Source organism: Physcomitrium patens, chromosome 9, assembly GCF_059467195.1.
Source record: "Physcomitrium patens ecotype Gransden chromosome 9, ASM5946719v1, whole genome shotgun sequence".
NCBI classification, from domain to species: Eukaryota; Viridiplantae; Streptophyta; class Bryopsida; order Funariales; family Funariaceae; genus Physcomitrium; species Physcomitrium patens.
This window is the reverse complement of record NC_143418.1, coordinates 878425-904851: the sequence shown is the minus strand read 5'-3', so window position 1 is coordinate 904851 and position 26427 is coordinate 878425. Positions and strand designations below refer to the sequence as shown.

At 41.9% G+C, this 26427-nt stretch overlaps 5 protein-coding genes across 13 annotated transcripts; 2 read left to right on the top strand and 3 right to left on the bottom strand.

The window, feature by feature from the left end:
• The first annotated feature begins 1652 nt into the window (after positions 1–1652).
• On the top strand, positions 1653–5526 carry LOC112286718 (methionine aminopeptidase 1D, chloroplastic/mitochondrial). The gene is made up of 10 exons (XM_024528883.3): positions 1653–1976; positions 2305–2386; positions 2711–2954; positions 3082–3243; positions 3491–3532; positions 3805–3876; positions 4232–4311; positions 4473–4570; positions 4860–4907; positions 5053–5526. The coding sequence occupies exons 1-10, from the start codon at positions 1811–1813 to the stop codon at positions 5196–5198; spliced, it is 1140 nt and encodes a 379-aa protein (XP_024384651.1). The 5' UTR covers positions 1653–1810; the 3' UTR covers positions 5199–5526.
• A 1346-nt stretch (positions 5527–6872) lies between these two features.
• Positions 6873–10168, top strand: LOC112286717 (heparanase-like protein 3). The gene is made up of 8 exons (XM_024528882.1): positions 6873–7233; positions 7381–7601; positions 7965–8110; positions 8238–8468; positions 8565–8754; positions 8923–9045; positions 9273–9384; positions 9600–10168. Exons 1-8 carry the CDS (start codon positions 6892–6894, stop codon positions 9969–9971), a joined length of 1737 nt encoding a protein of 578 aa, XP_024384650.1. The 5' UTR covers positions 6873–6891; the 3' UTR covers positions 9972–10168.
• A 364-nt stretch (positions 10169–10532) lies between these two features.
• On the bottom strand, positions 10533–13811 carry LOC112286719 (quinone-oxidoreductase QR1, chloroplastic). Of its 6 annotated transcripts, none has more exons than XM_024528887.3 (6): positions 13537–13807; positions 12357–12495; positions 12058–12199; positions 11644–11732; positions 11256–11480; positions 10533–11116 (listed from the first exon to the last, which is right to left on the bottom strand). In XM_024528887.3, the coding sequence occupies exons 2-6, from the start codon at positions 12441–12443 to the stop codon at positions 10832–10834; spliced, it is 828 nt and encodes a 275-aa protein (XP_024384655.1). In that variant the 5' UTR covers positions 12444–12495; positions 13537–13807; the 3' UTR covers positions 10533–10831. The 6 variants fall into 6 exon arrangements, with proteins under 6 accessions (XP_024384655.1, XP_024384653.1, XP_024384654.1 ...); XM_024528885.3 differs by having other exon boundaries at positions 13351–13600; XM_024528886.3 differs by lacking the exon at positions 13537–13807 and adding an exon at positions 13104–13317.
• Positions 13812–16901: 3090 nt separating this feature from the next.
• Positions 16902–21212, bottom strand: LOC112278616 (pyruvate kinase, cytosolic isozyme). Of its 4 annotated transcripts, none has more exons than XM_024512218.3 (7): positions 21038–21212; positions 19867–20192; positions 19141–19602; positions 18615–18926; positions 18172–18488; positions 17680–17915; positions 16902–17322 (listed from the first exon to the last, which is right to left on the bottom strand). In XM_024512218.3, the coding sequence occupies exons 2-6, from the start codon at positions 20131–20133 to the stop codon at positions 17693–17695; spliced, it is 1581 nt and encodes a 526-aa protein (XP_024367986.1). In that variant the 5' UTR covers positions 20134–20192; positions 21038–21212; the 3' UTR covers positions 16902–17322; positions 17680–17692. The 4 variants fall into 4 exon arrangements, with proteins under 4 accessions (XP_024367986.1, XP_090108976.1, XP_024367985.1 ...); XM_090252850.1 differs by having other exon boundaries at positions 19867–20179; XM_024512217.3 differs by lacking the exon at positions 16902–17322 and having other exon boundaries at positions 17535–17915.
• A 563-nt stretch (positions 21213–21775) lies between these two features.
• On the bottom strand, positions 21776–26149 carry LOC112278617 (pyruvate kinase, cytosolic isozyme-like). Its single transcript, XM_090252851.1, has 6 exons — positions 25974–26149; positions 24381–24729; positions 23645–24106; positions 23087–23398; positions 22599–22915; positions 21776–22439 (listed from the first exon to the last, which is right to left on the bottom strand). Exons 2-6 carry the CDS (start codon positions 24645–24647, stop codon positions 22229–22231), a joined length of 1569 nt encoding a protein of 522 aa, XP_090108977.1. The 5' UTR covers positions 24648–24729; positions 25974–26149; the 3' UTR covers positions 21776–22228.
• Between the last annotated feature and the right edge of the window lie 278 nt (positions 26150–26427).

Below are 26427 nucleotides of genomic sequence, written 5' to 3'. Positions count from 1 at the left end.
AATCTGTCAAGGACAAGAACTCGATGAAAGCTAAAGAGTAAGTGAGACTTTTCTCAAAAAAGAAATAGGATAAAATAGAAATATGTATATTAAGAAAGAAACTGGAATGGCTATTGCCAAAATACAAGAAAACTAGAGACCCTTGAAACTAGACTAGAAGCAAGAAAGGAGTTGACAAGAGTGAAGAAGCCTTCACTCTTGTCTCTATATATACTATCTAACTAGGGGCTACGTGGCGACGTTCTATAGGACCTCCAATATGTGTTGACTTTGTAGGACACATGCCTTGACTTACAAGGCAAGTTTTCCTACGTGTGGGCCACATAGTTAGCTTGATCTTCAAGCTAACAACATGTGTGGCACATGGCCAACTTGTTGACCACGTTTCTAATCCAAAAAGTCAATTAAAGACACCTATGAAGTCAAAGCAGCGTCTAGGAAGTTTCTAGGAAGCTTCTATATTAAATATTATACAATTAACTTACTTTTATCTACTTTTACTTACTTCTACCTATTTCTATATGTAATTATTAGCTTATATGATTATGGCCGTGACACATGATCATATAAATTCCACAATTGTTATTATAAGAGACATATAATAAGCTGTTGCAATTATTAAAGAATTTTAGAACATATAAATGATTTCTAAAATTGATTTTATTGGTTGATTGTAATGATATAAATTTAAACTACGGCATTGAATATTTTAATTGAATTAATTGCCCTTACACAAACATTGTATCAAATTGTTAAAAGAAAAAGTGAATTTTTTTGTACAAATTCAAAGATAATTAAGAAGGCAAAAACAAGTATCAATTACATTAATGCATAACAAATTATTCACATGACTTTATCAAGACACAGAAAGGCTTGCAAATCATAAACCAAACAAATTTCAAAGATGATTTTGTGAGATAAAATGATATTATTGTGTTTTATTTTTATTTTTATTTTTTATTTTTTTATTGGCAGTACCAAGAATAAAAAGTTCATTGTCTAAGTTTCAACAACTTACTTCACAAGGGTACTAAAGGGTTTTTCCTAAACATTATAATAAATTATTATTTATGCAGCAAGACTCGTTGCCTAAACTCGTAAAAATAACTTATTTCGGAAGCTTTTCCTACATGATTTAAAAGAAAACTTTCTATAACAAAAGTGCTACAACATATTTTTAATATTAAAAAAAAATTAAAAACAAAAATGGTAATTTCAGAAAAAAAAAAAAAAAAAAAAAAATCTAGAAACCAATACATTACAAGTGCAGTATTTTTAATAATCAAGCTTTGGCTTAATAAAAATGAGATTTCTTCGAATGGGTCCCAAATGATTTGGCCGAAGTTTAATCCATCCACAAATAAACACATCCACCAACATTCATCATCAACATTCATTCGTTACGAATTCATTAATTTCATTCATCCATAAACACATTCATCCACCATCATCTGACGGGCCATGTCGTGCCCGTGAACGCCAGCCTCCGGCACGAAAGCCACCACCACACACGCACAACTGCAGCGCCAGTTCTGCGCTGCGGATTGAGCTCATGTGGATAACTCAGGCAGATTCACCGCAACAATCTCCCCCACCGGAGCCCCCCAAAAGCACCACAAAATGGCCCTGTATGTTGCTGCACGGATTCGGGTTTTGGGAACCGAGAATGAGTGCAGCGACGGCTCGATAGTGCTGCGGGAATGATCCTCGGAAGCAGGATTTTGGCTAGAATTCGAGTGTTTCTGCAGTTGGGATTGTGGGGTTGATTGTAAGTGGGTTGTATAGACTCTCTTCTGAATTTTGGGAAAGAATGGCGCACGTAGGAGCGGTAGCAGCTGTGGGAACCGTGGCGCAACCTGCGTCACTCGAGTGCGCCTCCACTTTCACCCCCTTCGCTTCGTCTCTCTGGGGTTCGGGGAGGAGCCTGCGATATTCTGTGAATGGGTCTTGTTTGGATCTGGGGCACGAATTTCAAGGTTAGATTCACTTGCCGTTTCTACTCTCCCAAACAGTCGGGATATTTGTGAATTGCTGTTGGGTTGGACTTCAATGAGCAACGAGAACTCTGCCGAGGAGTATTACCGAGAGGCCATTCTTTTTAGGGGTTTCTACTCTGTTTACGTTCTTCTTGTTGATCATGCTTTTAGTAATTTCGCTACAGGTTGAGTTGATTTTTGGTTGTAGTCGTTATCCATTTTGCGGTTTAACGTATATATTCACCAGGTGAAGGTATTGGGTGTTGCGTGGTTCGCGTCATCGTTTGTGAATTTTTTTTACAACAGCTCTTTTAAACCGTGTGAACAGATCGTACGAGTCGCAGGTCAGGACCTGTACTTGTCCTAGCGAAAAAGAGGTCAGGTTTCGCCGAATTGTTCTTGAACAAAAGGTATGTGCATCAACTGGCGGTGGAACTATCTTAATGGTTGGAGATAATCGATAAGCACAAGGTGTTAATTTATCATTTAGCGATGCACTCACTTATGCAACTGCTAATTTTGACAATGGGAACAATTAAAACCATTTGATTTGGTAACCTGAGTCGGAGGGGTGTCTGCTGTTTGGTTCAAATGAACACCTTAATCTTGGAAGAATTACTAGTCCTAATGTTTATTTAATGTATAGAACAGCTATCCTCTTCTGTGCAATTACTTGAGTTTTTGTATTGTAGTGAGACTGGCTTGGAATTTTATGCCTGTGAATGTAATTGCAGATTAAGCGAGCAAGGGAAACAGGTTGATGAATCAGGATCCCGTCGCCCCCCATTGAAGCGAGGCAAAGTTTCGCCTCGCTTGGAGGTTCCTAAGCACATTCCTCGTCCACCTTACGTTGGGTCTCGAAACCCGCCTCCATTCCTCGATGAGTTTCAAATCCAGGATGCTGAGGGGATTGAGCGCATGAGGGCGTCTGGTCAGCTCGCTGCCAGGGTTCTCGAGTACGCTGGAACACTGGTGAAGGTAAATTTTCAGCCTCAGAATTATAACATGCAGCATTTTTCGAGTTCTTATTGCATCCATGCTTCTGCTACAACATAATTTTCTATCCTTCACATTATCTGAAGCTTAATATTCTGTCATGGCACAGCCAGGTGTGACAACGGATGAAATCGATAAGGCTGTCCATCAAATGACAATCGATGCCGGCGCTTATCCTTCTCCTCTTGGTTATGGAAGTTTTCCAAAGAGCGTTTGTACCTCTGTAAATGAGTGCATCTGTCATGGCATTCCTGACTCCCGTCCACTTGAGGTTGGTTTGGAAATACAATCTAGTGCTCTCTTGGGTCGAAAACTTATGAACCGCTCTAGCGACCCTGGGTGATAGTGCGAAGTCTTAGTTTGCTGGTCACCTAGGCTACATGTCCAAGTTGCAATCTTACTATTATCTGATTCATCTGTGTTTTGAACCGATTCCTCTGAATTTGAAGCTGGAATGGTAACAGATGTGAGCCGTATTAGGATGGCTTTTATTGATGAAAGTGTATTGAATAATGCAGGACGGAGATATTATTAATATTGACGTCACAGTCTGGTTAAATGTACGTGCCTTCTACTCGTCAGATGTTACGTGACAATTCACGTTTGTAGCGAGAATACCTTTGAAGTTTTCTTTTTATCGATGTGCTGGCACGGCTTCGTTTAGGCTTTGCTGACTTCATAGTCGCAATTTCAGAGCTTTTAGAATTTCTCATTATGCTTTAAACCCTAAACCCTGAAAGCTGGTGAGGAGATTGAATTTGATTTCTTTGATGCTGGTGTTTGTGTAGTTTTATCAGCTTTCCTAATGGTGCTTTCCCTTTTCTATGACTAGGGTTACCATGGGGACACTTCCAAGACCTTTTATTGTGGTAACGTCAGTGATGAAGCTAAAAAGCTAGTTGAGGTAGGCCATCATTACGACGGGTGGTCGGTCTCATTATAAGTTCTCTTTGTATCTTTATTCGGTCCCTGATTTTTAATATGCATCAGCTAGAGAATTCTTGTGTCTTTTGCTTCATCTTTATGTTCGCACAAGATCATCATCCAATGCTGTCGAGGATTATCAATGTGTGATTTTTCCTCTCACCGGCTTTGATTGTGATCTTTTTATTTGAAACGATTCAACTTTTTTCTGAATGATTTGTTGTAACCGCGCATCTATATGGTGTAGTTTGACCTTCAACGATTCAGATACGTGCATGATACAAAAGAGTTCTATATTTACCCAGTCTCAATTGTTGATCCTCCTACATGGTCAGGTCACGAAGGAATCTCTTGATAAAGCAATTTCGATTTGCGGGCCAGGTGTTGAGTTCAAGAAGATAGGCAGAACTATTAAGTGAGTCGCTCATGGCGTTGGTGTTTTCTCCTTTCTGACCGCGATGTCACTTTCGAGTTTATTTATTTTATTTGTGTAAATTATTCAACGTTATATGAAGCTGGCGTTAAGGCTAATCTTCTGAGATTGTATCGTGTTTTATGGATGTGTACTTGTGACAGTGAGATTGCAGATAAACACAGATATGGTGTTGTAGAACACTTTGTAGGTCATGGTGTAGGACGAGTTTTCCATTCTGCTCCCTCTATTGTGCATGCACGTAAGTTTACTTTCCGTTTTCAGTTACGTACCTGCTTTTCAGGATTACGTTGGAAGAAGGATTGTCTATTTTTGTTGCAGCTGTTAGTTTTTTGGATTCGTCGTATCCTAATTTATGATTTTGGGAATGGTTGGTTATTTGAAAACTTTTTTTTTTCTTTTTTGAACGTTTTGTTTTCGAATACCACCGTCAACATCATCAAGAGAAAGAATGGGCTAGTGTTGTCCAACGAGTGCAATGTTGCTGCTGGTACTTAACATTAACTTCATTGCCTGTGTGTTTTGAGCAGGTAATAACGAACCCGGAAGCATGGTAGTTGGGCAGACATTTACTATTGGTAATTTGCTTAGCATTTTCTAAACCATTTTCAGAGTTATGCAAGATTCTCTCCTCAGTGTTGAAAAAAGCTCGTACTGTATCCCTCATGTTTGTTTCCGTTTATACATAAAATCTTCGTAACCAAGGTCCGTTTTACGGTGCAGAGCCCATGTTGACACAAGGGAGCACAAGGGATGTTATGTGGAACGATAACTGGACGTATGTGACAGAAGATGGTGGTCTATCAGCACAATTTGAACACAGTCTTTTAATTACCGAGACTGGTGTGGAAATTCTTACCCAGTTGTAGTGTGCCATTCTATATCTTCATGGATATTTACTGTTATCAATTGTCTAACTAGTATTCATCAAGCTCTATGTACATTCAATTTGAACCTAACAGGTTTTACCTAGTTCTCAAAGCATCGTTTTTCAGCTGGGTGCACCCTGTCTGTGGAGACTGATGCACAAAGCTAGGTTTAGAACTCTTCGTTGGTCTGAATGTATGGCGCACCTTCAAATTGGCTAGGACAGCCATATGACTAAGTTGTAATTTGCCACCCTCGGTCAATTGCATGGTTATTGATGGTAACCTGCCCGACTTTTGTCTCTTATTCAACACCTCTTTGAAAGCGAAATTTGTTTCCGTGTTTTTTTCACTTCCTACACGCAAGCTCGAGATTCTTTACCAGTCCACATCTGAATTCCGTGAAGAATTAAGCTGCTTTGCAGTTTCTCCTCTTGCGCTTTATTTCAGTCAACACTCTTCCTGATTCCACTTCTGTTACTAAAGTTCCTCGTGGTTCGCACGTCAGAATTGTGAGATCTTCGTCTTGTCCGCAATATCATTGATGTGCTTGATAGCAGTAGTTCACGATTGGGTTCACAGAGTTAATTATCTATTCATAGGAGTGAATCATACAAATGGTCCTATTGTTTTGAAAGGTGCACGAATCCATACTTTGGTACAGATACGTGCAAACCTGCAGGTGTGAGGGTGCAATCCTTACCTTAAAAGCAGCCGACGTATGTCCCCAATAGTCTCGTTAGACATGATTTCGTAGAAACTTGCAATATGCCGACCGCGAGTAAATCTTCAAACTCGTAGTCCCAGCGTGTCAAGATTTCCCTTCCGCACCCACAGAACCAAAGACAGATTAAGTGGGAGAAAGATCATGAGACAGCACCAAATCAAAGCGTTAATAGAAAAATGAAACGATGGCGCCGATCCCAAGATCGATAACTGAATACGCAATGTGCTTTTCTGTCAAAGACTCCATCGTAGCAGAGCAATACGCAGAACATTTGGGTGCGATCATTCCCTATGAGCGTGAGGAATATGATTCTTAGTACAGACAAGTGCTGGTATTCCTATGACACCGAGCTCGCACGTAACTGTGGCACCAGAACATTCTAGCTGGAAATCAGAACTGGACGCCGTCATGAACCTTTGAGATCGATATTCTTCGTGATCATTACGCTATTTTCTACTTTCCTACATTTGACACAAGTGAGAGTTAAATGTGACGCCGACCGCGGATTTCCATTTCTTGTGTGAGGAAGCCTGACGTTAGGTTGTTCGGCGTTAGTAATTGAGGTGACTTCTCACCTGCACTTTGTATATTGTACATGACAGTGTGAGTACCGTCTGTAATACGTAGAGACAATTTGTACTTCCTCTGCGTTGAAGCATTCCTTGGAATATTGCTTTTGATCGAAGTAAAGATCCCAAGCTCAGTTCAAGCATGATTCTTACCCAGGGTGCAATCCAGGCATGTCTGACGGCGTTCATTTCTGCAGCATAAACATGGAATCATTAGTATGTGGTTTGCTTGGAAGTTGGGACAATCGAGCTCGCGTTGCAGTAGAAATCAATAAAAGATATCTCCTGTGAAGTGCTTTCGAAGCCAAAAGTTCCTTTTCCTGGAAGACTACATTATTGAGCGACCACCCAACAATTGAAAGGGACGTTTTTTAGGTGAGAAGTTAGTGTTAAGTAATGCATGCTGTGGTTCTTGAATCCTGCTTTGTCGGCTTTGAGGATTGTTCTCCGGGATGCTGATAGATTCGATACGTGCACAAAAATGAAAATTCTGCTAATTCCGCTCATCGTTTCTTTGCTGCACTTGGTAGTGACACTCCTTGTGGGGATCCGTTATGAAAACCCTTGTCATGGAAGTTTGGTCTGTAATGATAATGTAGTATCGGTGAAGGTGGAGGTGAATAGTAGTGCTGCAGTGGCTACCGTAGATGAGCACTTTCTTTGTGCTACCCTGGACTGGTGGCCGCCTGAGAAATGCGACTACGGAACTTGCGCATGGGGGAACACTTCCTTGCTCAACGTGGTAAAATTCCCTCACTCTCGCTCGCTAAATTTTTTGTTATCCCGTGAACATGATGGATAAGCAATCGTAATTGCTATCAATGTATTTTTTAGATTGTTGGATGTAGCTGACCAATGTTGCAATTCGACGCAAACGATAATTGTGCAGGACCTTTCTAATCATTTGTTTGAAGTAGCTCTTCGAGATTTGTCACCTCTGCGAATACGCCTGGGAGGAAGTCTGCAAGACCAAGTGGTGTATGACATAGGCGACCTACAAGTGGAGTGCCGCCCTTTCGAATACAATGCCTCTCACATGTTCAACTTCCAAGGGGGCTGTCTCAGTATGGAACGCTGGACGGCGCTACTCACTCTGTTCAACAAAACAAGGTATGCGCGCAGCCTCCACACCTTATGATGAATCTTCGAACACTGTTGCCGTAAACATCCCAAAATCTAATCATCCATGGAGTTTCACGATTAGCACACAGTAGAAGGAAACCCCTGTAAGTATTACGAATGTGTGGTTTGAGGAGATATTCAAAGAGGAAACAATTTGATCAGCCTGAAAAACATTGATGAGAAGATAGGAAGATCTAACCCTACGAAGTTGACATACGAATTCCTACCGGAAACAACTGTGTTTATGTGCATCGTTTCCAAATTATTTCCAACAGTGAAGAAACCCTAGGAACCTGTCGGAGTTAACATTCTGTTGAACAATGTGAGTGAACTGGGACAACTTTTGTCCAGCACCAAGGTAGCGTTCGGACTGAACGCCCTCTACAACCGCCCCAAATTAGCATCAGGCGCTTGGGGGCCTTGGGACCCTTCTAATGCCCACGACTTCATCCAGTACACCATCGCCCAAGGATTTCAAGTAGACGCTTGGCAGCTCGGTGAGTACCTCTGGTTGATGTTCCACTTTGGACGAGGAATTTCATGTGTTGGAGTAGATGCCGAGCGGCAAACATGTAAAAGTGTCTTGAATTCTTCCGACGAGATTGATTGGAGTTGGTGATCAAGGTAATGAGCTAAGTGGGAGCGGGGTGCGCACTAGTGTCCCAGCACTCCAATATGCTGAAGACGTGACAAAGCTCAGAGACATTGTAGCCGTGCTTCATGCAAATACTGCGAAGCCACTGGTGATAGCACCAGATGGATTTTTTGACTATTCGTGGTGGGAGGCGTTTCTGAAGGCTGCTGGGCCAGGATCTGTCAATTTCACCACACGGCATATCTATAACCTAGGCCCAGGTTGATGATCTCTTCTGGCTAAAATTCAAAAATTCTTTGAAATCCAGCTGACTTACTAAGGAAATAATTGTTTAAAATTTATGTGTTCTGATGCAGGTGTTAGCCAAGATCTGGTGGAAAAAATATTGAACCCTCAATACTTAGATGGCGAGAAGAGAACGTTTGGTTCGGTGAACGAATTGCTGCAACGAGTGGCTCCATCGACTGGGGCATGGATTGGGGAAGCAGGGGGAGCCTATAACAGCGGTCGCCATCTTGTGACGGATGCATTTGCGTTCAGTTTTTGGTAATTGCACATCTACTTTCAATTCTAAACAATTTGCGTGGACACCATGTTTCTGGACTAGTGTGTTTGATACATCCGAGATTTGAAAAGGAAAAAAAAAAAAAAATCGCTTCTTAAAGGATGGAATATGTTAGCCAAAATTTACTGCTATTAAAGACGTACAAGCAGGTATTTGGACCAGTTGGGGATGGCTGCATCATTGAACAATAAGGTCTACTGCCGCCAAAGTTTTATTGGTGGGAATTACGGTCTTCTCAACAAAACGTATCAACCGAATCCTGATTATTTCAGGTAACGTTCTGGCTCCAATGCCATTTAAAATCATTTAATATAATTACAAATTTCTGCTGCACTTTTTGAGTACATCCTTGCAATTCTCTCAAATCCTTCAACATTGACTTCAAACTCATAGAGTTAGTACATTCGTGACTTTTGATATCAGCGTTAAATCTAGCATTGTGTGTGGGAAGTATGTGTCTCATCTGACATTTAACTAAGACAACCTGATTTGAATGCAGTGCTCTTCTCTGGAATCGATTGATGGGTACGCAAGTGTTGATGGCCAAGAGTGGTGACAACGCTTCGCATCTACGCGTTTATGCTCATTGCACAAGGGATAGCAATGCACAGGTTCACTTCCTGAAACTCAAATCACTAGCACACGTGTTTGAAAAATCCCAATCTAATGTAATTTATGTCAGCAGCAAAACGATGTGCCATCTTGGGGTAGTACACACAATTGAAAATATTCTCGAACTGAATCGTGATTATGTACGTCTCCCAGTCTTAATCTGGTTTCAACCGTTTTGGCTTCGGTTATCTGATGATATCATGACACTGAGCAGGGAGGAGTTACAGTTTTGCTTATTAATTTAAGCAACACAACCACGTACGAGGTGGAGGTCTCGCTCACAGCACGAACAGTGACACAGTACATGAAAGAAACATTTGAAGGTTTAGTTTCTATTTTTACACCATCAAGTGAGCGATTGGAGTACCATCTTACAGCTCCTGCGAACGATCTCCACAGCCAAAATATGCTACTTAATGGGAAGTTGTTACAGCGATCATTAACTGGTCAGGCTCCAGAATTGACACCGCTCAAGGTAGGTAGCCAGACACCTATAAACGTGTCACCTTTATCCATTACAATTGCTGTTATACAGAATGCAGGCCTACGTTTCTGTAAAACTTTACCAGCACCATTTTCCAATTAATGAGGTTATTAACTACAGTGGAACTAGTGAGTAAGGTGCTGAGTAAATAGAACCATACAGAGAGGAGGATACCTGGAAAATCATTAAAAAGTCAGTACCTCTGAGTGATACATAGTTCAGATAATTCGACCAGCCATGTGTAAACTCGCAACCATACGAAATTTATGCTCATAATGCACTACATGTACACAACCAAAGTTTGCTTCTCATGTTTGTACGAAATCGTTCAGAAGGCGATGCACATTTTTAACACACGCTCTCTCCTTAAGATGCCTTACATCTGCCATGATCTATTCCCAAATGCCAGATCAAAAAACGCAACCAAACTCGTTAGCCAGGCTGTGAATCTTAAAGGGATAACAGCTCGCGCGTTAAACCAAAAAACAACCTTGATCATTTACCTCCAATCGGTTCATTATGAGTCCAGGCCTCGCCATCACGAACATTACTTCGCAGGGGTTTTTCAATTGTATGTCAGTTATTTATCAACGCGTCAAATATGACCTCATTTCAACACGAGTTGGTGGCTGGATCATTCTGAAACTACACAGAAAGAAGAGCTCAGAATCAAAATAGGCAGGGAATTTAGAAATCATCAGTGTACAAAGCGAATTCCTCTAAGCCCTCGGAGTTGCAACGGGAGAACTGTGGTGCCCTGGTAAGCTCTGCAGGGGTTCGCAGCAGGTGACCACAATCTTCCCAACGGCGACTCCCTCCATACATCTAGCCCAAGCCTCATGCGCTTTGGTCAGCGGGTACGTTGAGTCAATTACAGGCTTGATCTTCTTTTGATGGAACAGATTGAACAGAAGATACAAGTCGGAACAATTGGGTATGTGCATGAAAGGGAAATACTTCTGCTATGACAACGAGAAGGTGCAGATGGCACTTGTCATGAAGCCTTTTGGCGAAGGGTTTAAGTCGATAACGTATCCAGTCCGCATTAGCTGGGACTTGTATTGGGAAAAGGGCCGATGAGGACCACAGTTGATAATGATATCATACTTCTTGCCGGAGAAACTCTGGGGAGCTCCTCCATCTGCGGCTTCGAAGTCTAGTACTTCGTCTGCCCCCAAGCTTTTGAGCAAGTCGAAATTCTTGGGGTTGCATGTTACTGTTACATGAGCACCTCCTAGTTTCGCAATCTGCACCACAACAAGAGTATGGCCAAAACAAGACTAGTTTTAAGGGATAAAAAAATTTAGTTTAAAAATATGGGTATGTCAGGTCAAAGATTTGGTCTTTAAGAACAACAAGCTCTTAGAACTTTAGAAGAGATAGTACCTGCACTGCCAAGGTCCCAACTCCACCAGATGCGGCTCTAATGAGAAGACTCTTAGACACCTCAGATATCCCTTCGATGTCAATCCCCCCTGAGTTGCGAACACTTTGAAGAGCAGCAAATCCACTAAGCAACAAAGCAGTGCCCTGGATTGGTGTGACATCATGTCTCCGTTTGATTGAAGTGCTTATTGGAGCAAGTGCATATTCAGCAAGACCTCCACCAGCCTGCATCAAACCACCAAACATTTTTCTGAACAGAAGACTGTCATAGATTGTTCGTCAATTAAATCCACAAGTGAGAAAATAAATGAGGGTTACCCCCAAATCTATGCGCACCCAACTGCCAACTGAATTTTGGCGCTAGCGAGAAGGGAAAAAGAGATCAGACCCTGCCTAAACAGCTCACAACTTTGTCACCAGGTACGAACGTCGTCACAGCAGGACCCACGCTGATGACCATCCCAGCAATGTCTGAGCCTGCTCAAGACCCATTTCAAGCAATGCAGCAAATAAGCACGTCTTCTAAATAACCCTTGTATAATAATCCCTGTAAGTTATTTTCATAATAAATTTCTAGAGCCCTCTAAGAGAATCAACCAAAGCTTTTTGCCACCGGTATTACCATGTCATGACACGGACGCTTCAAAACTACTCGTGTCTTGTCAAAAATGGTCATGCATCTTAAGTGGGATCTCATTTGGATGCATACGTAGGCATAAAACTGAATAGTACTGATTTGTTTTGGATAATGTCTTGTTTCATAGACGCTTTGCGCTTTAATTGAAGGTTTTCAGTGGCTTACCTGGTACATGCGGAAACTTGTAGGGCAGAACAGGCTTCATGGCGCCTTTCTGAACTTTCCAATCGATGGGATTGATACTGCAGGCTTCCACCTTGACAAGCACCTCATCTCTACCCGGTTTGGGAACTGGCAACTCTACATGCTGCACCGTTACAACATGACATCGACAGCGTCATAATTAAGATATGTTTGAAAGTACCCATCCTTGATGAAGTGGTGGGAAACAGAAGAGCAGAGATACTGAGTAGTGGACAAAATTCCTTTATTTGAAAGAGACCTAAATCAGCATCGAGAATCACCTCCAAACCTTCTGCATCTCCACCATAGCTAGAACACTGGACAGCTCTCATCATCTTGGGAACTTCTAACACTGCGTGAGCCGCCATGGCATACGATCACACTTCGTCTTCCTCTTTTTGTCACGATTGATCACCAACTCTGCGTAGATGACCACCTTCAGATAAACCTTCTAAGTAGCAGAAATAGATGTCCTACCTTTAAAACTGTATACACGTGCGAAGTGGTTCGATTCATTCTTGAAAAAAAATTATCCTTGCAAATTTCAAGCTTCTCGAAGCCGCCTTAACTTGTCCTTGATTTACTAAGGCAGAACACCTTCCCACAGTCCTTCGATGAGCTGACTGAGGTCACTAGTTGAGACTGTAGCGAGGGCTTACTATTCCACTATTTTCGAGTAATTGATGACACGCCTCAAACAGTTTGTCCAAGGTCTATATATAGTCAGACGTCCTACTATTGGAATTTCAAAGGCTCTCATGTGCTGAGCTAACATTCGTCGCCAAGTGCAGTGTTTCTGTTTTCCATTATCCAAAACCCTTCTAAAATACGAACACTTAGGAAGATCACGACAATCAGTCTAAAAATACGCAGTCTCTCCCTACCCACACAGGATCTCTTCACCACACAACTCTGCGAGGAAATAAAACCAGCACTCAATGATTGCTAGTACGAGCTTGTCAGGCAGGCCTTCAAATAAAACACACGTACGGAACCAAAGAACCTAACGGATCGACAAGCAAGCTCACCTCGATAACTCAAGGCAACAAAGGCTCTGAGACAACGAAACTGAACGCTCAACCCGAAAAGCATTAGCAAAAGCCTCAAATGACCTCAACCAGCGCCACTCAGAATGATCCTCTTTCTTTGACCTTGCAGACAAGGAACCGTCTGTACAAAGAGTCACACATCTACAAGTCCTAGTTCTGAGAGGTTGACAGACAGAGTAGGTCAAGACAGGTTTTGCCAAAAAAATAATGCACCAAACGAAGATACCTCCAGTGCGATTGTCTCCGTTACCCACAACAACAGTAGATTGAAACAGGCCAGTAGCTGCAGGGATAGACAAACTGAGATCATTGAAGACGTTCGTGTGTGCGCATCTAACTCGAGGGGGGGAGGGGGCAAAGGTGCCACATATGGACCCTCTAAGTGCTCCCAAGTGGCAGTGAGAGTGCCCACCGAGTGTAACAACGGGCACGAGATCTGAAGCGGCAGCCAATCGAGAAGCAAAAGCGACATCTGAATGTTGGGGACGCAGGGAAAGACCTGCCGACCGCTTTTGAAGCCTGAGCTTGATTGATTGTGAAATTGAGAAGAGTTGGGGAATCCACTGTGATACTAATCTACTTACAAGTGCGCATCAGGCTCTTTTAGGAAGTGAACAGTATGATTTTGCGGAGACTTGAAAAGTTGGTGGCAACCACCAGCATGGGTTAGTTCGTTGAGCCTGCTTAGAATCCACCACTTCTGGTATGAGGCAAGCGCACCGTACTTGAAAAGGACATGCATTCTGATCTTCGTCATGCTCGTCCAAATCTGCTGGCTGCCAGTGATAGAAGGGGGCCAGCAAATACAGTCCATCTTTCAGAGAAGACGATACGTAACGTAGTACTTCAGTTTGAGTATATCATCTTCATTCCTTAAGTTTTAATAACTCCCACCGGCGTATATTTCTTGCGCTCACAATTGCTACGTCGATCAAGGAATGCATCCTAAGGTCTACATGTACATGTACACAAGACGGTGGTCCACGCAGACAATTATATTTCTGCCCTTCAAACACAGAAACTGCAGAAAACTTCCTCTTTTGCAACTCAGTCCACCGACGTGACTTGTGGGACACACAATGATTCCCCTGACACCGCTCTTTCACCTGCGTGTAAATCTGCAAAGCAAACAGCTTGTGCAAAGAAACGTGACATCCTCTTCAACTCGAAAGATTTCAAGAGAAAACGGGAATTGAATCAACTGTTTCATATAATATGTGCGTTAGATTCTCTAGAATCAGTAAAATCTTCCTAGAGCAAGACACTGTCAATTTTGTGGATGCCGCAGCACTGGAACAGAATTTGCTACACGTGCAATGTTAAAAGGTTCAGCGAGCATAGGTGGGTTTTACTTCATGTTAAAATAAGGTAACTAGTCCATTGCTAGATTGGTGACGTCAATGAAAAAAGAACCACAATTGAAATATTCTTCAACAACCAAAACAACTGCACCATCAGCAAACGGAACTGTAAGAGGGTGCAAATGTATCCTGCCAGATCCATGATAGAGCTATTAAGAACATGTTCTGGACTCAATTTCGGTCGGAGTTTGGTAAAGCTGAAATCTACAGTTGTAAACCCATTTGTTGCATGGAAATTGCTACCTGTACTGAAGCACCATGAACTAATTAATTAATGTGCTAATTATCCTCTTGTTCAGGTCTCTCTAAAGCTGTAGAAAATGTGGGTTATACAAATCAGGAGACTATCAGCTATTTGCACTCATTACACTCTCACGTCTAATTACGAAAAGGACGCGCGATCGCTGCTCAAAAGATGCTCAAGACCACGTCCTGGAATGTAACTGAACCTACTCTGCAGAGCTTGGACGATCCAGAAAACAAACGTCAGGAAGGATTACGCATGCACAGAAATGTACAACCCCAAATCTTCCCAATTTACAAGTGTAGATTTTCAGACATTGACAAAAAGAACTATTTGTCATATCCCATCCAAACATGTATATATATATATATATATATATATAAGGATTTAGGAGTCATTTATGATAATACAAAGTTGCCATTAAATTCAATTATAGGCATTAAAAGGCAAGAATTCTATGCATATATATATATATATATATATAAGTTTACATATATGTATATCCACATAGATCAATAAGAAAGACAATGAAATAGGTTTTTCTTAGGTTGTTAGAAAAAGAACAAACCACCCTAGAATTATTGTTTAGTTGTAATATTTTTATTATTGAGTCCACTTCTTATGTTTTGTAATTTTAGCATAAAAAGCAACAAATTTTAATTATCATTTTAACTATAATTGCTTTCAATTAGGATTTTAATTTTTGTAAAGTTTTATAAGTTTAGTATTTAAAATAAATGGCATACCATATGTGGATCTAATGACAAATAGTATACATCTATTAAATAAGACAATGCTTAAATTGTCACATATTCAACTTAACATTCTACAAAGAAGTAGCAAAGAAGACCAAATCAATCCATCTAAAAGAGAAGATACAATTATAAAAGACATTGTAGTGGACAAATGCTAAAGGAAATTGATCCTAATAAAGCAAGCAAAAGAAAGGTCATCCTCTTGGAATAATCTAAGATCTATGGAAATTTAGTAAATCACAGTCTAAATTATCCTATTCGAGTTAACACTAATAAAATTATTCATAAAATAAACTATTTTGGTAAGTTTGTTAAGATTGCCAAATTTATAAAAGGCAAATCTCTTCAACCTATCTTTAAACAACGGTTTCTTTACTTCTAAACAAAAATAATTTATGCTTATATTATTAAAAGAATCCCAATTTAAGATACTTTTTTTTATAAAAATTATGTGTTAAGATTGCAAAGAAGCTATAAAGCACCTATGGTATTTGTGCACTTTAAGAATAAAATACAAATATAAATTCTATTTTCCTTGCAAAGAAACAACAACACATGTGCCTTCTAACATAGATTGTAATTATAAAAACAAATCTAAATACTTTTAAAAAATTAGCAAGCAAATTTTTAAAAAACAACCTTAGAACCTCTCTAAAAGAAGAAAAAAAAAACTTGGGTAGTTTTTATTTCTACTCTTTTATTGCCATCAATTAAAAAATAATTAAAGCTCATTAATTAGAGTTATAATATCCATTACAAAGAAACCAAAAAATCAAACCAAAACAAATGTTGATTGATTTTAGATTTTTGTCTACTAGATATTATTGTTGTTGGAATATTACACATGTTGTAAAAGAATGCCTACCTTTAAGCTTTCTTAAGTAACTCCTACTACAAAAGGCACCCACTACAAAGAATTGGAATTAGAAGAAGAGAAAAAATTACTCTATTAGATATTGTGGATTTTATAAGAGTAATGAGTAGCTTGAGACATAATAACAATAACACTTTGAAATTGAAAACAATCAACATAAAATGAACAGTCAAAGAATGAGAGCAAAGCATCTACAATTGATTAAGTTCTAACTCTTAATTGAAATAAGTATGTCTCCAATATTGTAGATGCTTTGCTCTACAATATTAGAGACATACTTATTTCAATTAAGAGTTAGAACTTAATCAAATGCACAATAGAAAATAATTAAATGTCAATGTAATCTAATCTTTAAACTTCTAAAGATTAAAAGTTGAACACCTGGCCAATCTACAGCAAACTATCATTGTAGTTGAAACAAATCTTAAATCGCTAGATTACAAATCAACTGATTTCTTTGACCAACCTAGGATCTTCTTCGAATGATGACACTCACAACACCACAACACCAGACTAAAGTTGTTTCGACCAACCAAAGCAATATTTTTGTACGCAGAAGTATGATTAACAATCTCACACTTCAATCAACTTATAAAATGGCACTGTAAATCAATGTAAAGGATCCAACTCCTATAAGCCATATAATTATTATTAAAACTAACAGAGCATCTTGCATTGCACCTATTAAAGATATTCTTATATAGGATTGTAGAGGCTACTTTTAATCTCCTTCACTCCCTTGCTGCATGATGCTCTTTCATTCTCTGGCCTGGTATTTGGTGGTGGGGACAACTCTCGCTGTGTGAGGCCACATGTAGATGCTTGGACTAACTTAGGTGCAGATACTTGAATTCCAAAGCGTGTGATGCTAAGGAACAATCTTCAATATTCAGAACACAATTGGGATCTGGCGATGTCCGATTACAAAGATCTGAGACTTTCTTCATCCTCGGGTTTTACGTCCCTAGAAACGTCGAAGGTGTGGTAATAATCTCAGTCAGTTCGAAGTAACCAGACCCCAAGTCTTCAAGGATGCGATTCAACCGATGGCAATGGACCAGGTCATTCGGAGGTAAGAATTATACAGCAGCGACTACGTGAAAGTCACAAAGATATTAGATACCACCTCTAGAGGGAGGCACCATCGGTTAGCATGCAAAGTTCATGAGTCGTGACAACCTAAAATTACCGTTATGTTTATTTATCGAAGGTACTACTGCCCTCCTGCCCCTACCAAACCAAGGGGAATGATTTGTCAAAAGAAAAGTAACACTCCCCGTCCAAAACAGAGAATGTCGAAATGAACATACATACACCATACCTCATTACGGAATCTATCTATGAATAGTTGACATCCTGGCGTAATACTTAACATCCTTCACTTCCATGATCTTGATAACGTTTCCGACACCAATGCGATGAAGCGCAACGATCGAGTCACCCACTAAACAGAGCCTCCGCCTCAGTGCGTATTTGATGGCCGCATTCAGAATAACTTCTGTTGATTCCGAATCAGTAGATCTTGCTGAACCTTCCGCCAAGAGAGGAATTAAACCCCTGCACACAACAAAAAAAACAGATGTTCCAATACCCACCAATGTTACCAAAAAAACACAGAATCCTTCACCAACGCTCAAACCATTTTGAAAATGTAGAAATCCCTCACAAGAAATGCACAGGACTGCATACGAAAACGAAGTTTAAAGATGAAATGAATACTAACAAATGTTCAATACCTACATATCAGCTACGTGTCTAATATCCAAAATACATTGAGATATTAGACACAAACAACTCCATACAGGAACATTACCTGACCACTAAGCTGTGATGAGCTGGGGACTCCTCGCTGCAAGTCCAGGTCAGACTATCTGTTGTCATTACGGGAACTGCCACTGAAAGAATTGGCACACATGGCCGATACTTCGCCACAAGTCGGGCAGTAGTACCTCCGCGAGTCAGCACAATGATAAGAGAGGCACACACTTTGTTCGCAGTTCGCACAGCAGAGGAGGCCAAACTCTCCAACGGACTCATAGGCAGAGGAACAGACTTCATTGTCTCCTTGAAAATAGATGCATAATCCAAAGAAGCCTCAGCCTCCTGGCAGATCTGGGACATCACTGCCACCTGCACGAGGTATTCCGATCAAGCCTTGTCAGCCTCTGAAGTGTGTCCTCATTAAAAGCTTTAGAATCAAAGGTAACAATCGTGCACGCCAGCTCGACTATAGGCCTGGCTAAACAAAGAACTTACTGCTAGCTCAGGGTACAAGCCATTTGCTGTCTCTCCACTCAGCATCACAGCATCTGTCCCATCCAGCACAGCGTTTGCCACATCTGTCGCTTCGGCACGAGTCGGCCGAGGAGACTTGATCATCGACTCCAGCATCTGTGTCGCGGTCACCACCGGCTTTCCTGCAGAGTTGCACTTGTAGATCATCATCTTCTGCGCCAGAAAGATCTTCTCTGTTGGAATCTCCATACCCAGGTCACCTCTAGCCACCATGACTCCATCCGACTCTCTCAATATATCGTCGAAGTTGACCAGACCTTCCTGGTTCTCAACCTGCATTGATCCGATTCAAACAACACCCACAACAAACGGATGTGTTGATATTTTCAGTGTGAAATGCAGCTAAGGCTTCGATAAGATCTTCCGCAATAAGTTGTGAGCATCTGCGAGGTAATACTAACATCAGGATATTCAAATGATCCTGGAAATATTTGAATCCATGATGCTGAATAAAAGTCTAAGCTCCTCAAGATATGATTACACTCACCTTCGAAATTATATGAATGTTCTTTGATGCCTCTCCTAAAAGCTGTTTGATTTGTATCAGGTCTGACCCCTTGCGCACGAAGGACGCTGCAATAAAATCGATCTTGTTTGGCACGCCCCAATTCAAGATGTCATCTCTATCTTTTGGTGTGATGGTCGGCAAATCCACAATAACTCCCGGCAAGTTCACGTTTTTCTTCTCCCCCAGCATGGCTGTATTCTCACATCGGCACTTAACCACGCCCTTCTCGGCGTCGCACTCGAGAACGGATAAGGCAATGGTACCATCGGAGCACAAGATGGTGTTTCCCGGCTTCACATCTACTGGAAGCCTTTGGTAGCTCATGGCAATCATGTTCTCGTCTCCCAAGTGACTGTAGTCAGTGGTGATCAAGATCTCCTCGCCGCGCTTCAGTTGGATAGGTTTTCCACTTGCCAAATTCCCTGTTCTGATTTCAGGCCCCTGTCATCATCAGAAACGAGGTACTAGTTATATGACAGACATCGCTTCGTCCATAATAGAATAGTGAAAAAATCTACAAAGTTGACTATCATCAATCACTCGTGCCGGCTCATTCCCATCCATTTAGGCATGCACCGTATTATAAACAAAGATTGTAAATGTTGTGATCTCGGCGAGGGTTCGATGCAGATATGAAGAGCGCAATAAATGGGACACATGTCAAGTCACCGTCATACTAGCTAAATCAAACAAAAGCTTTTGTACCTTAGTATCCAGAAGGACAGCACACATTATTTGAGTGTTCTCGCAAGCAATTCGCAAATTATCGAGAGTGTACTGTTGATACTCGTGCGTTCCATGAGAGAAATTGAAACGAGCAACATTCATGCCGGCTCTCAGCAGCTTCTCCAGAACAGGCACCTCCCGGGACTTGGGCCCCAAAGTGCAATAAATCTTGGTCTTGGCGATTTTGCAACGGCCATCCTCTTTGGTCTCCCCTAAAATATGCGCAATGCTAGTCTTGGTGGCCATTACTGCCACAACTTAGGTCTCTACTCTCCTCCTGGTCTACGCTGCCCTGTATCGAGACCCTTCAAAGCAAACATCCCAATTTAGTCCAATCCTTCGAGTTGCCCAGCATGGTACATATTATGCAATAAGTTGCATAGTAGGCTCTTCAAAGCCACGGTCATAACCCAACAAAATCGACGTTGAAACAAAGCTCTAAATAACATTATCAGCGGGCTGAGCTTGGTGACAACTCCATATACTTATATTTAAGTCCACAAATATTGTAATACACAGCAAATACACTAACTATCCTCAACTTCAACTTAGTTAGCAACAAACTTCAACAGATGTCAATTACTTAATAAATAATCGAGGACATTTCGCTGTAAGTTTTTTCTCGACAAAGGGTGAGATTCTAAGCAGCCCTGAGGACGGGAAATGTTCACAACAATACGAACTACAATCACCGAAACCGTAATGTTCTCGGAGACGGTGGGAGGGTACAGATCGCATTCCCCCCAACACTTGCGCGGCGACATAAGAACTCTTCCGATTATGTGTATTAGATCTTCCGCATCAACGGATACAACTTCAGAAGCTGGGGACAGATCGCCTGACACGACAGAGTACTCATACTATATCTCGTTCAGTTGGTTCCCACCGATAAGATTCCACTCCCAAGGGAAACACGCCGTAACTCTCACAGTAACACCGCACGAGGAAACGACCGTTGCTTGCTTATGAAAAGCATTACAAGTATTGAGACGGCCCCTACTTTCGAAGCATCATACACTTCTAAATCGGTACTGTGATCGCTCATCTCCTTCGTCCCAAGGAAAACGCACCAATTTTTCTCACAACCTGTCTCAGTCTGTGTTAGGGTCAGAGTGACAATCAAACCACCCAACAGACCATAAAAACCCACCTTCTTCTCTGCAAATAAATCTAGTGTAATCCAAGGCTCAAGCAAGTGCAACCACAACTACTGGGTTTTCTCAAGCCGCTCCGAAACGCTCCGAAACTCAAAAGCTGAAAATTACAAGCACTGCGCTTGACACTGACGGTGTGATGAGGTGTAGAGGTGCCTTCGCAGTTTCGCAATGAAGTAAGGGAGTATTAAGAGCGTTAGCTGACTCTACTAATAGAGAATCGATGACGGTACGCGAGAGTGCAGGGGCATCCTATGGGCCACATGAGTCGAAGATGATACAGTTACTCTATACTGTGGAAGCATGAATGTTGCTGCGGGATGCCTGGTCTTCCCAACGACCGAGAAACCTCATCTCAGCACCCCATCTACAGAATCACGTGTCCCTTCGACTCTCTCAGTTTCATTTCCCTTTTCTGCACACAATACATAGCTAAAAAGATTCGCGGGGACATCTGCTCCGAGGACAAAAATTTTGGGAATCTTTCTCCTTTCCAATGTTTTTGAATTGGAATTCGTCAAAAAGCTTGCAAAGTTTCCAGAAACATCTCGCAGGTGCAGTGCTTGGACAGTCGCTACAGTGAGGGGTTTTCCTGGATACGTATATCATTCCCATTGGAGAGGGTGCCAAGGTGGCATGCCTTGCTTCTTCTGGAAGAAAAGGACAATTTAAGTGGAGAGTATTGCTTATAAATTCTCAGTCAGTGGCGGAGTCGAGTTCCAAACAAAAATGTGTAGAGCTGAGGCAAAATTTTATTATCAACTGGACTGTCGGCAAACTTAATCGAGAGTCTGACATCTCTGGGATAGTGCGTATAAAAATCGCAGCACTCCAAAAAGTAAACTTGCTTGGGTGTGAAGGAGGCCCAGACAAGAGATGAGGACACTTCACAACCACTATCTCAAGTTCACAGTAAAGGATCCTGAGGGTCAGCCTGATTAGCTAATAAGAATCAACCTCTACATAATGTAACACATGATCCGAGTTAAATTGACGTCCCCTGGCCCCTAACACAACGTATGTTTCTACATTGGCGGAACGGCAAAAGACATAGCTGAAGAAGACCGTCCATTAGCATACATGCCATGATGACCAAATCTTTCACTAATTGCTGGAAAATCGCCCCATCCTGTGTAGACTGAAAAAAGGTCCAAAGAATCGAAAAATAAATGTAAAATATGTCCTTTCTAGACAGTAGAGAAAGTATTTGTAGGTTCCTTGACCTCCATGATCTTGATAACGGATGCCACACCAATTCGATGAAGCGCCACAATGGAGTCACCCACCAAACAAAGCTTCCGTTTCAGTGCGTATCCAATAGCAGCATTTAAGATATCATCTGTTGACTCTGAATCGGTGGCCTTTGCTGAGCCTTCCGCCAAAAGCGGTACAAGACCTCTGCACACAAGAGCATGCTTGCTGAGAAAAGTGGCCCAATATCCGGGGCAGCATTGATCATAATACCACAAGAAATTTTTAAACGTAGCTCACATCCAAACACAACCAGAATTACACCTATATAAATGAGCACAAATGCGGCTCTATGACATGAAATACCTAACGACCAAGCTGTGATGAGCTGGTGACTCCTCGCTGCAAGTCCAGGTCAGACTGTCTGTTGTCATTACGGGAACTGCCACTGAAAGAATTGGTACCAATGGTCGATACTTTGCCACAAGTCGGGCAGTGCTGCCTCCGCGCGTCAGCACAATGATAAGAGAGGCACACACTTTGTTCGCAGTTCGCACAGCAGAGGAGGCCAAACTCTCCAACGGGCTCATAGGCAAAGGAACGGATTTCATGATTTCCTTGAATATAGATCCATGGTCCAAAGCAGCCTCAGCTTCCTGACAAATGTGGGACATCACTGCTACCTGTAACCAGTTATCAAAATCATCAGAAGTCATTTATGAGTGATTACAAGTTGTTTTCTTTGTGCACTCAACAGCTCTGTAAAACATTAAAAAAAAGTTTTGTCATTGTACGCATCGTCAATAAACAAGGAAAAGGAGGAGAAAGACTGAATGAAAGAAGAAAACACATACAGCTAGCTCAGGGTACGAGCCATTTGCTGTCTCTCCACTCAGCATCACAGCATCTGTCCCATCCAGCACAGCGTTTGCCACATCTGTCGCTTCGGCACGAGTCGGCCGAGGAGACTTGATCATCGACTCCAGCATCTGTGTCGCGGTCACCACCGGCTTTCCTGCAGAGTTGCACTTGTAGATCATCATCTTCTGCGCCAGAAAGATCTTTTCTGTTGGAATCTCCATACCCAGGTCACCTCTGGCCACCATGACTCCATCCGTCTCTTTCAATATATCGTCGAAGTTGACCAGACCTTCCTGGTTCTCGACCTTCAAAATAATTAAGGCAGGGTTGGGACACATTGTTAATTTTTCTACGGTTTCAGAAATATCACGACAAGAGATTGGTCGGAATGTTGATTTTGCACAAAGATACACGTTTAACAAAGTTCAGCAGCCCAGAAGCCATCACTAGACACAGAAAGCTGGAAGTAACAATGTAAAACAAGGCTTTCCGGAAATGTGAAAAAAGACATAAACAGCTTCTCAAAACTTCAGTAGCATGAAGGTGCTTACTTTTGAAATTATGTGAATCGACTTGGATGCCTCTCCTAACAACTTCTTGATTTCTATCAGGTCTGACCCCTTGCGCACGAAGGACGCTGCAATAAAATCGATCTTATTTGGCACGCCCCAATTCAAGATGTCATCGATATCCTTCGGCGTGATTGTCGGCAAATCCACAATGATTCCCGGCAAGTTCACGTTTTTCTTCTCCCCCAGCATGGCTGTGTTCTCGCATCGGCACTTCACTAAGCCCTTCTCGGCGTCGCACTCAAGAACCAGCAAAGTAATGGTACCATCGGAGCACAAGATGGTGTCTCCAGCCTTCACATCTACTGGAAGCTTTGGGTAGCTCATGGCAATCATGTTCTCGTCTCCCAAGTGATTGTAGTCAGTAGTGATCCAGATCTCCTTACCACGCACAAGTTGAATGGGTTTACCAGCTGCAAGCTGCCCTGTTCTAATCTCGGGACCCTATCATGATTAACAACGTTAAACGTGTTAAGAACACCAACAAGAGGTTCAGATCATGTTGAGTGCTGGTGAATAAAGCGAATATGAAAACACTAATATCTTAACTATTATTATTATTATTATTATATGCACTCGTAGGCTGTGCATCAAGATAAAAATTTCAAGTGCCTACCCAGGTTCCAAGCACCTCTCCATCTAGATAGTTACAAGTCGCCAGCACTTCAAACTCATAAACTTGCATCCATCTAAAGACACGTCGAGGAAAGCTCTATACCTTGGTATCCAGAAGAACCGCACACATCGTTTGCGTGTTAATGCAGGCCTGTCGCAGACTGTCGAGAGTGTACTGATGGTACTCGTGTGTTCCATGAGAAAAGTTGAACCGGGCCACATTCATGCCGGCTCTCAGCAGCTTCTCCAGAACGGGCACCTCCCGGGACTTGGGCCCCAAAGTGCAGATAATCTTGGTTTTCGCAATTTTTAGGCGGCCATCATCAGGTGTGTTTCCTAAAATATGCGAAATGCTGGACTTAGTGGCCATTGCTTACTGGCCTACAGCCAGTAGCTTTAATCGAGACGGATCGATTCTCAGCCCTTGATCACTGCTTCGTGGTATAGGAATTCTTCATACGAGGAAAAAGAAAAACAGGCCAACTCGTCAATTTGTGAATACGGTGAGATCACACAGATCCATTATCACCACTAGGGCTCGAGAACATTTGTCTAGGCAATAGACTCTTTCGATGTAATGACATTAACCATGAAAAATACTCTCGTAGTGCAGTTGTGAAACTCATTGAGGCCTTGAAGTGATCAAAATCAGTTGTCTGGGGTGTAACGTCAGTCCACCGCAGATATGCGCTTTAGACATTCGCATAGAAGAACGCCAATAAAATCTCGGACACTATCAAATCCATCTACATTATATAGAGTTTTCTAATTATAATCCTTCTATCACTCGCTTTCACAGAGAGGACAGTAGCCACTACTTGAAAATGAAGGAATCTCGTATATACTGAAATAGACCACTCTTCCGAATTACACGTACACCAACCTCTTGTCATATGCATAGCACTGAAAAGGAATACAATTGCCGTAGTTCACAAATCTAATTTTCGTCGACACCATTTGACTGTAATAAAACTCGTGACAAGAGCTACGGCTGATGGAATAAAAACCTCATTTCTACACAGGACCTGAACTCGAGGTTACATTTCACTGAGTCCACCACAAATTCGATTGATCCTCGGCGGGACTGCTTCTAAGGATGCAACACACATCGCAAGTATCCAAAACTATCCGCCTGAACGACTACAAAACTCAGACTTGATTGACTTAGCACGACATCACCATCACAAGTGCAACAGCGACCGAGAGTGATATGATTTCTATAAACTAATTAAATAAAAACTAGCAAAAAAAAAAAATGGCAGCAAGGTGTGCTGTCACAAGCAGTGCACATGTTTTTCACTACGGATCAAGGAGAGAAACGAAAACAAAGCTCGATGTCGATCCCCGAAGTCCGTATACCGAACAGCAGATACCTATTCGTCGAATGATCACAACAACTTCATAACCGGGAAAATAAAAGCAATACAACACAAAATATAAAACGAAGGACGAAAAAAAAACACAGCCAGTACCACAAATTTCAACCGACCCTAACGCACCATTCTCCCGAGACGAAATGCACCAACACACAGAAGATCAAGGACAGAGGAAACAGAGCACAAGAAGCACGGGATCCAAGATCGTTCCCTCTAAACTCCATCAAAAACGCATCAAACGTCGTCAACCGTAGCCAATAAGAGTTCAAAGAAGAAACGAAAAAAATAAAAAGCAGAACGAAGCACAAGCGTAAGAGCACCTCGCAGCTGCAGGAACAAGCAGAAGAAGCTGTGCGACACACTCAGGAGGAGGAGTGCGGAGGAGAGGCCTTGAATGGACTCCGAAGGCGAGCAGGTGATCTTCTAGCGTCGTCTGGCGGAGCAGCAGAGTGAGAGCGAGAGCGAGCGAGGGAAGGAGAGACTCCGCCTCCCTTTGAAAAGCCAGCCTGCCAGCGCTGCTCCTGCTCCACGTTCACAGGAAAACCAACCAAAACGTAAACGTAAAAGTAACATAAAAAAGTACAAAGGTGGTCCAGGCATGGATGGCTGTCTTGTCCGCTCGTCTTTATCTCTTCCCCCAGGCTTCCTTTTTCTTTCTTTCCCGCTTCCTTCCTACCTTTACTTAGGTTTGGGGTCGGAGCCCCACCCCTTCATTCAATGGTGAGCCGTTTCTATTTCCAGAAAGAAGTCTTTTTGATTAGAAGCGGGCGTCTG

What these genes read in the sequence shown, in the direction of transcription:
- LOC112286718 (XM_024528883.3), top strand. Translation starts at nt 1,811, where the DNA reads ATGGCGCACGTAGGAGCGGTAGCAGCTGTGGGAACCGTGGCGCAACCT. An exon ending in ACGCTGGAACACTGGTGAAG is followed by an intron (nt 2,955 to 3,081) that starts GTAAATTTTCAG and finishes GTCATGGCACAG; the next exon opens with CCAGGTGTGACAACGGATGA. An exon ending in TCCCTCTATTGTGCATGCAC is followed by an intron (nt 4,571 to 4,859) that starts GTAAGTTTACTT and finishes TGTTTTGAGCAG; the next exon opens with GTAATAACGAACCCGGAAGC.
- LOC112286717 (XM_024528882.1), top strand. Translation starts at nt 6,892, where the DNA reads ATGCTGTGGTTCTTGAATCCTGCTTTGTCGGCTTTGAGGATTGTTCTC. An exon ending in ACACTTCCTTGCTCAACGTG is followed by an intron (nt 7,234 to 7,380) that starts GTAAAATTCCCT and finishes ATAATTGTGCAG; the next exon opens with GACCTTTCTAATCATTTGTT. An exon ending in TATCTATAACCTAGGCCCAG is followed by an intron (nt 8,469 to 8,564) that starts GTTGATGATCTC and finishes GTTCTGATGCAG; the next exon opens with GTGTTAGCCAAGATCTGGTG.
- LOC112286719 (XM_024528884.3), bottom strand. Translation starts at nt 13,596, where the DNA reads ATGTCGCTTTTGCTTCTCGATTGGCTGCCGCTTCAGATCTCGTGCCCG. An exon ending in CGGAGACAATCGCACTGGAG is followed by an intron (nt 12,200 to 13,350) that starts GTATCTTCGTTT and finishes GTAACGGTGCAG; the next exon opens with CATGTAGAGTTGCCAGTTCC. An exon ending in TTGGGACCTTGGCAGTGCAG is followed by an intron (nt 11,117 to 11,255) that starts GTACTATCTCTT and finishes GTTGTGGTGCAG; the next exon opens with ATTGCGAAACTAGGAGGTGC.
- LOC112278616 (XM_024512218.3), bottom strand. Translation starts at nt 20,133, where the DNA reads ATGGCCACCAAGACTAGCATTGCGCATATTTTAGGGGAGACCAAAGAG. An exon ending in CTGTCCTTCTGGATACTAAG is followed by an intron (nt 19,603 to 19,866) that starts GTACAAAAGCTT and finishes TGATGATGACAG; the next exon opens with GGGCCTGAAATCAGAACAGG. An exon ending in CATCACAGCTTAGTGGTCAG is followed by an intron (nt 17,916 to 18,171) that starts GTAATGTTCCTG and finishes TGTTGTGTGCAG; the next exon opens with GGGTTTAATTCCTCTCTTGG.
- LOC112278617 (XM_090252851.1), bottom strand. Translation starts at nt 24,647, where the DNA reads ATGGCCACTAAGTCCAGCATTTCGCATATTTTAGGAAACACACCTGAT. An exon ending in CGATTCACATAATTTCAAAA is followed by an intron (nt 23,399 to 23,644) that starts GTAAGCACCTTC and finishes ATTATTTTGAAG; the next exon opens with GTCGAGAACCAGGAAGGTCT. An exon ending in GCTCGTACCCTGAGCTAGCT is followed by an intron (nt 22,916 to 23,086) that starts GTATGTGTTTTC and finishes AACTGGTTACAG; the next exon opens with GTAGCAGTGATGTCCCACAT.